The 9137-nt window shown below is 32.5% G+C and overlaps 2 protein-coding genes across 3 annotated transcripts; both read right to left on the reverse strand.

Annotated features, from left to right (window-relative positions):
* Positions 1 to 600: 600 nt before the first annotated feature.
* On the reverse strand, positions 601 to 3927 carry LOC132303382 (uncharacterized). 2 transcript variants are annotated; one of them, XM_059800622.1, is made up of 9 exons: positions 3460 to 3927; positions 3173 to 3359; positions 2930 to 3063; positions 2726 to 2838; positions 2379 to 2619; positions 1857 to 1913; positions 1684 to 1763; positions 1521 to 1570; positions 601 to 1191 (listed from the first exon to the last, which is right to left on the reverse strand). In XM_059800622.1, exons 1-9 carry the CDS (start codon positions 3853 to 3855, stop codon positions 1055 to 1057), a joined length of 1395 nt encoding a protein of 464 aa, XP_059656605.1. In that variant the 5' UTR covers positions 3856 to 3927; the 3' UTR covers positions 601 to 1054. The 2 variants fall into 2 exon arrangements, with proteins under 2 accessions (XP_059656605.1, XP_059656604.1); XM_059800621.1 differs by having other exon boundaries at positions 1857 to 2012.
* Positions 3928 to 7298: 3371 nt separating this feature from the next.
* LOC132305043 (probable LRR receptor-like serine/threonine-protein kinase At4g37250) lies at positions 7299 to 8303 on the reverse strand. The gene is made up of 2 exons (XM_059802729.1): positions 7701 to 8303; positions 7299 to 7619 (listed from the first exon to the last, which is right to left on the reverse strand). Exons 1-2 carry the CDS (start codon positions 8301 to 8303, stop codon positions 7299 to 7301), a joined length of 924 nt encoding a protein of 307 aa, XP_059658712.1.
* Positions 8304 to 9137: the final 834 nt, after the last annotated feature.

Here is a 9137-nt window from a genome sequence, read left to right on the forward strand (position 1 = left end):
AAGGAAGGAAAACGGAATAACACTCTCTGTCCCAAGACTAAACAAAAACCATAGTTGAAGGAGGTTATTTGTAGTATAGGGGGGTTAGTTGCATTTGGAGTATAGTTGCAGGGGGTTTAATGCACTTTACCCTAAAACAAAATATAACCCCAATAAATGAAATAGTGTGACCCTAACATGACTAACTTGACCAAATTTTCAAACAAAGAGATTATCAACTCTCAATCATTTCATATCTCAAGTCCAACTTTTACCATCTGCAAAGAAATATCCAATATTTGGTCCATTATTTTAATACTTAATTTCCTACTCAAATTTGATGAGACGGTTTTGACCATGAATAATAATGTATATAACTGAGCAGTAGTGAGGGGCAATCATGATGGGTTCCAAAGACTAGGGGCCAACTTCGTGAGGGAAAAGTAAGAAGCCTTCCGCTCAACTTGCCACTTTCCACATAATTGTGAAGTGTTTTTTTAAACCTTATAATGTTTTTTTTATTTTTATTTTTCTTCGTGAATGGTGTGTTTTTTATTTATATATAAAGAAAAAGTAATACAATTACAAATAGGAGATGAACTCCCCAGCAGGAAAAAAAAAAAAAAAAAAAAAAAAAAGGAAGAAGAAGTAGTAAATGGACTCCATTTACATAGCAGTAAACCTAAACGGACTAAAACAGCTCATGAAGACCTTTAAACAGACCATGCTGCACTAGAAAATTCTTTTCAAAATACATAAAAACTGATGTCATGACCTTCCATTCTAGCTGAACTCAAACCAGATATGCAGCCAAACTTCTATCAGCAACAAATCCACCAGCAAAGCTTCATTACACCACATCAAAAAGAGCAAGGAAATCAGCAAGACCAATATAAAAGAAGTTTAAAACTTCCCAAACAATATCATTTGCAGCAGCAGCAGCAGAGGAGACTTTTGTATCACAATGAATTTGAGGTGACAGTTAATTGGATACATATATAGGCTACATGGTTTAATTTTGTTCTACACCAACATTATTTCCCTATTATTACTAAAATGCTCAACAATTGATGTTCTATTTCTTGATTGCATGAAGATCAGCAAAGTACTTTGTGATCCATCCTTCAATGATCTTGATTTCCATCTGTCGTTGCTTGACCAACCAATTTGGATCGGTTTCCTTTGCTCCATGTATGTCTAAACAATGAGATCCTGCAAATTAAGCATATAGTGTAAATCTCTTGAAATATTAATACTATTTTAAACCTAGATGGGTAAGTATTCATGCATATATATATATATATATATGCTTAATTGCACTATGTTTCTGATATATAAACATTATTATAAGATATATTTTTATATAATATTTTAAGCCTCTCCTATTTTTTTTTTTCTTTCAGAAACTATGTCTCTCCTATTATACATAAATATATGCATAGATGAATATCATCTCGATCTTCTCTCTGTGTATTAATTATGCATGCAATCTGAGCCAGCCCTATAAATTGTTTGGTCTGATTGATAATGTCCATAAATACCTTTTGCTGTATAGATGGCAAGGAGAGAGTCAGATATGTCCTCCAATACCCTGTGATGGATCAGAGAAGAGAAAATTAGCATATTAGGTCAATTAAACTAATTGATTGATTTTATTTTTTAATTAACAAAAAAATGAAAAATAAAAATGTCTTTTTCAAATACCCGGCACTACTATACGGATCTCTCAGTCCATTGGAAAAAATGATGTTGCTGGCAAACCTTTGGAGAACCAATTTTATATCCTACAATGAGCCATGAAAATGAATATCATAACTTCTAATACTTATTTAATAAGTCTATAAATAATTAAGAAAAAATCAAACAAAAGTACATACATGGCCTCCGTAATAGGTTGTGACCCAATGAGGTCTTGGTGGGACGCCATACGAATCCTTGCACTTGTTGACGAAGTCATTTAAATTGAAAGGTGAAGGTTGGAACATAGTATCATTGCTACCACGACCAATGGGCATCACCATTTCACTACATGTCTAAATGCACCAACCAATAATTTAAAAAGCATCACCATTTCATTAGATGTTTAAATACACTAAACAATAATTCAATAAAAGATAATTATAATTAGTTGTTTTGAATCTGTTTGGTTCAATTTCTTTATTTCGATTCCTGAAAACAGAACAGAAAATTTTAATACTGTAAAAAAAAAATTTTAAAAAATAAAAAATAAACTTAGTTAAAATAATTAAGGTTTTCAGATAACAATTTTTAATTATCCGTTTTTCTTTTTTCTTTGGCTCTCTCTCTCTCTTATTTTTATTTTTTATTTTTGAATTCTTGAAAATTGCTTTTTAAAAACTAAACCAACTATGAAATTCCATAGTCCGGATGCAACTTACTTGCCATCTCCACCCCACACTTGTTTGACTAGGGGTTACAGTGGTATTATAGCATGATCGATTCCCTCTATAAGCAACGACACCGGCAAAAATCCGGCCAAGAATATCAGTTTCCTCAGATGCTCCATCAATTCCACCGCAGACAACGGTAACCGGATATGTTGGTGGATGATTATATTGAGCTGCAACAGCATAAATGGTTTCTAAGTAGTCCTTGAGCTCAAGCGATCTCTTTAACTGCCTGAACCAATATGAAAGTCATTCATTTCTTTGACAAGAAAATTATACAAGTAAATTAGTGGAAAAAAGAGTTAGTGAAAAACTATATATATGGGGTATATATTTACGAGCAAGTCTTGAATCTCTGGCTAAGAACTGAAAGACCATTTTGCCGAGAGGCGACTTTATCGATTTCAGACCATGATTTTAGTATAGTTTGATAGCAACTCTTACTGACTTCCTGCAGCACTTCATCGTACCAATATCACTTGAATGGCTCATGGTTGAAATTAAGAAAATAAACAATTGTGAAATTTAATTTTAATTAATACCTTGAAATCCTTCGTGACAATTGCATAATACCCGTTTTGAGGAGTGATATCATCGAAGTAAAGGATGGGTGCTGATGAAGCTAGAGCTCCGAGGGCGATGTGGGGATACTTCAGCAGAAACCACGATGCAATCACTGAAAATTTTGAATTGGAAAATAGTATATAGTATGGGAATAAAGAGAAAAAAATGATGTGTGTGTATATATATATATATACGTGGTCAATATTATCATAGATGCTTACTTCCTCCATAAGATCCTCCAAGGACAATAACAGGAGACTCCTGAGCAAAGAATTTGTTCTTGAGATATATGATTATCTCTGCATAATCTGTTATTGCTTGGACTGAGTTGAAATAACCGCGAGTAGTATCATTTTTCATCGCTTCTTCCATTGATCCGAATGGAATTGATATTCCATAATAACGATGCTGATCATGACCAATATTGTCAGAGTTTAATAAATATATAGATATATATTCACACTCAAAATAGTTTTAAGATAAAGAGGTGATGGATTTAGTAGTGTACCTCTATATAGATTAAGAGAGCTTTAAAATGAGGGGCATGATCGGTTAGAAAGCCAACTAAAGGTATGTCACCATCCAATGGAGCCTCGGCACCAAAATAAACGAAGATTGGCGCGCGCTCCTTGGCGCCACCCCAATACTGAGAATTGATTACATATTTTTGTTTGAAAGTGGCATAGCTTTCGGGTCTGTAATTGAAGTGATCCAGTGTTTGGTCGTAAAAAAAGGTTTCGAAGTCTTCTGAGATTGGTGGTGGTTGTGTATCAGGTTCTTGTAGGATTACACTGAGCCTTGGTATCTTATATGGTGAAGTTGAAGATACGACGGTGGTGGATGAGGAGATTAAAAAGGAAAGTAACAAAGAAATCAATTGAAACAGAAGTGAAAGCAAGGTCATTGTTATGTGTTGAGGGCTAGCTAGCTAGGAATGTTTCATAAAGTTTCTCTCTACTTTGTACATTTATATCCAATTCCTACCCACTCGACTGATTTGGTTTTCCTAGTCAAATAATGTCTCAAAAAAAAAAAACAAAAAAAAACACAAACTAGTAATATTGGTTTGACTAACAACCTAAACAACATTATGTGGTCTTAGTCTTCATTTGAATACTTTATTCATACAACTAATTTATTCTTTGGCTTTATAGACGTTTGTTCTCAATGTCCTTATTAGGCACCATCAATAGGCTGAAATATTGCAATTTTTAACAATATTTTGGAATTGGATTTTATTGCCTGCGATCACGGAATTCAATTGATTTTCATAATCTTCCCTATGTATAAACTTTACTTTGTAAATTACCAATGCTGTATATACAAAAATATGAAGTACATCAAAAAAAACTTAGTTGCGCTTACCGATTTTATTGTTTATTGTCACAAATACACGCTTACACATATAATTCAGATGTGCTTACACGTTATAATGACCTCAACTAAATTTTTCTTCAAATACACCATTAATTTTCAACTCTCTTCATTATTTTTTAATTTATTTATCAGAATTATTTTAACCAAAATATATAAAACTTTATTTATCAGTCCTTAAAAAGAGGACGGCCATTTGGAAACCATTAATCAGATATGAGATATGATTAATTAGATACTCTGACCATTCTAATCCTAATCATTCTAATCCTAATCAAGTGGGATAAAATATTAGTGTTCTTCCCTCTACACTTTGCTCACTTAATCTTTTTTTCTCCCTAAATATCTAGCTCAATTATTTCAACATGCATGATAGGCCAACATTATATATTTCCCTCTACACTTTGCTCACTTAATCTTTTTTTCTCCCTAAATAACTAGCTCAATTATTTCAACATGCATGATAGGCCAACATTATATATATATATATATATATATATATATATATATATATATATATATTAAATAATATATAGGTCATCCACACCATACTAACCGCTGATGTAAACTAATAATAAATGAACATGTATGATGGAGTAGATACCCGAACACTTACCAAATGAGATATGGTGATTTGATTACCATCTAAATTTGATAATTAAAATATGATGTGTTCATTTATTATCAGTTCACATATGATGGAGTAGATACCCGAACACTTACCAAATGAGATATGGTGATTTGATTACCATCTAAATTTGATAATTAAAATATGATGTGTCCATTTATTATTGGTTCACATAGCGATTAATATGGTGTGAATCCTCACTAATGAGAATCTAAATATTATTCATTTATTTTCCTCTTCAATTTCAAGTAAAGACAGTTGAACACATAATAATTTTATTATTAAAATATTTATTTTATTTATTATTATTATAATTATTTTTGATGAAATTGTAAATCCAAATGAGTGGCAAATTTATTTTCTTTCAGGACACTTGATTTCCATAACATCATTATGTTCCACAAAGCGTGAGAAAATGCAAGTAGGGAAGTACTACCAAAATGGGCGATTTTTCTATGCCAATCTCTCTCTTCCACAAAGAAATATCTTTGTTAGTGTTTCATTGGTTTCCCGTGGAACATTGGTCACCATAGAAATGCCTTTTGATAGTATCATTTATGTTTCTCGTGGAACATTGGTCAGCATGAGTCACTCCTTCGTAATTTTGATTTATAAAGTTCATAGAGTTGTATGAGTTATATATGACCAAATGCTAATTAATTATTAAAATTTGATTGCCCTTTTCTTTTTTGTTTTATTTCCAACATCATTTTCATGTTCAATAATGATTCTCTAGAGGAAAAAGAAAAGCTGTGATACACGTTTCATTGATGAGAAAATGGAGTCATGGAACACATGTCAAGTACATATTTGGTTATTTAAACTAAGTGAAACTGCCTATAATAGCCTCAACTTCTCTTAAATGTCTAAGGACTTATTTGGGATGTATTTTGTTTTTCACATTTTATTTTAATTCGAAATAAAATAAGTGTTTCATTATAAAATATTTTGAAATGTAATTGAAAACATGTTTGGTAACATCTATTTGTTGTAAAAATATGAAAATATGTTTAGTTTAAAGTTTTTTAAGTTTGAAAAATATAATGGTTAGTTTAAAATTTTCATTTAAGAGTTCTTAAAAAAATAAAAAACTTAATAATTCTGGTTACCAAACGGTACAGTGCGGAAACACATCAAAATATTAATTTCATATTTTGATTTTTGACCATTATTTACAAAACGTTTAAATATGTATTTTACATTGTTCATTGTTACAGTAACCGACAAAAACAAAATACTAAAAACAAAACGTGTACTAAAGAGGCCTTAAGTAAGTTGATTAATAAAATGTAGGATTTCAGTGATCAATTATAAACAAAATTACTTTAGAGTGATCAGAAAATAAAAAAAAATGAAGTCATCATATTTAAAATATGAATAGTCATCATATTTAAAACTTAATTGCAGAGAAATGACTATTCTGATTTATTCTCTAAAATACCTTGTATACTGACTTGTGTATTTTGTAATTGAACAAATCTAGCCTTGGTTGGATGTAATGCAATACCCATTAAAATTATTTCAATCAAATGATTAAATATCGATTTTGCAGTCTCATCTACACTTTCATTTCTCTGCAAATTTAATTGTTATAATTGTCAAGTACATTTAATCAAAATTGTTGTGTAATTGTTTGCATCCTAAATTTAATTTTTAATTCGGACATATGGTGTTGACTGATTAGAGGAAAAAAATTTAATTCAATTGCATGTCATTAGTTGATTGGAAGAAAGAATGTGTATTTTTAGTGATAAAAATTGAATATTGTTATCCTTAAAGACTTTTATTTAAAAGTGAAATTGTTGGCAACTCTTATAAGTATTTGCACCTCAACATTAATTTTAATTGGCGACATGGCGATAGCTGATTGATGTTGTTTTGGTTAGAAACAAAGTAATATAGCCAACAAAATGGTAAAGCAGACTTTGATCATGATGCTGCGTCATTAGAAGTCCTCACTTTGTGGATAAGAATGTGTTTTTTTGAAGAAGGGAGAAGTTTCAAATAAGAATGTTTGAATTCAAATAAGGGATTTAAATTTAAACATTGTAAGAAGTATAATTGTTTTTAATCACTAGAAAGAGTCTTTATAAATAGCGCTGAAGGGATCCAAGCATTTTTTAAAATACAAATACATAGTTTGGAGGATATTTTGGATAATAACAATAAGTCTAAATGTATTTATAATTATTTTTTTTAATTCAATCAAAATAAAAATAAAAAGTTAACTTTTAAAGTAGATCAATTTGTGATTTAAGACTCCTAATTCTCTATATATATATATATATATATATATATATATAATTTGGAAAATGATATTTGGGCCGATGACTTTTACACATTTTTTAGGCAGAAACAGGTGGCTGTCCACGTGGCAGTACAGTTGTACGTCCCTCGATTTTTCTCTCCTCTCTCTCGCTCTCTCTTTCTAACAAACCCATTTTTTCCGTATCAGTTGGGTCTGTGAGATCAGTGGGACAAGATTGTTGCACAGAGGCTGGCGAGGACGAAGACGGAATGGACCAGTGAGCAAAGATGGTGCAGAGAGCACGGAACGTCAGTGCAGTGGCGGTGACGGGATCGGATGTGGAGAACTCGGCCGGTGAAGTCGCTGAGGATGATCTGACAGGCGGTGGTGATGGGCTGGCTGTGATGGAACGATGTCTCTTCACCGTTTGTGATTCTCAGACACGACCAGGTCATGAGAGCTTTGGAATCCTTCGCCATTGAAGGGTCTTCTTTGATACCCTTTTCTCATAAAGGAATATCATAGCGAGAATGCCAATTCCTGCTAAATCCCCAACTGCAATCCCTGCAATTGTCCCTGGATTTAGCCCCCTCTGTTGTTGATTAGGAGAATTCGGAGACCCATTTGGTGAATTTGTTACTGGAGTGGAGTCAATTGTTCTGGGTATGACCGCAATTACCGGAGAAGTGTTGTTTGTTATGACATTAGACAGAGTTGAGAGCGTTGAAGGGATTATACAAAGCTTCTTGAGTGGTTTGCCGCAGAAATCTGTGTTTCCGGTGAAAAACTCTGTTTTCTGATTATCTAAGGCCATGGATTGTGGGATTTCGCCGGTGAGATTGTTGAAGGAGAGATCAATTGTTACGTTTGCCGGGATATTCTTCACGGATTGCGGTGAAAGTGACCCAAAAAGCATATTGTAAGATAGATTCAAATATCTCAAACTCTGCCTACCGAAATCAACAGCCAATGACTCATTAAACATATTGGAAGACAGATCTAACACTTCATCGAAATCAAACCCACCCGGAATGTAATTGGAAAAATAGTTACTTCTCAAAGAAACAACAGTGAGGTTCTTCAAAGAGGTCAGATTTTCCATGAACTGCTGACTGATGTGTTCTGTTTATGTGTGAGAGAGAGAAACAGATTGAGAGAAAGACTTATCTCTGATCTCTGGGCAATTGAATGAGAGAGAAAGTTGTGTTGAGACTTGAGAGAGAGAGAGAGAGAGAAGAGACAGAGAGAGTGTTTGTCAGGGCGTGTATTATTTTTTATTTTTTATTTTTTATTATTATTATTAAAGCTACGTACTTGGACTGCACGGCTATTTTGCCAAACCAATCGGCAAAAGTCATCGGTCCATCTATCACGACCCATATAATTTTTTCAAACAAAACCTTATTTTTATGCTATAGATTTATTTTAGTCAGTTTATTTGGCCAATTGACTTAAATATCATTAATTTTGAAATCCAATACGTTTATTTTCATAAAGTTTATCCACTTACTTGCTAGTCAAAATAAAGAAATATAGCTATTATCGGTAATTAAAGAAGATATTTTAGGGTACGTTTGGCAGCACAATATTGGAAGCTTTGGAATTGGGATTGGAAGTCCCAATTCCAAATCCACTGTTTGGATAAAACGAACTGTTGGTCCCACTTTTGAATTAGGGTTTGCCCTTTAAATGTAAAAAAGACTATCACATGTCAACTTCATTATGTTTCAACCAATTCTGGCATGCACAGTGCATTACATTGATCTACAAGGGAAGCTTGGTCATTCCACATTGTTGAGAAGACTATTCAAATGGCCTAAGTAAGGTACATTGTGTTGAAAGTTCATACTGTAGGCTAATTAGGGTCACAAGCCCTTGTACAAAAGTTGATATTTTGCTATAGAGTCTTTCAGGGGCAATTAAGTCTTTTTACACT

The sequence above is a fragment of the Cornus florida genome, unplaced genomic scaffold, assembly GCF_030987335.1.
Source record: "Cornus florida cultivar Cherokee Brave unplaced genomic scaffold, ASM3098733v1 CherokeeBrave_3.0.0_Hap2_Chr04, whole genome shotgun sequence".
Lineage (NCBI taxonomy): Eukaryota > Viridiplantae > Streptophyta > Magnoliopsida > Cornales > Cornaceae > Cornus > Cornus florida.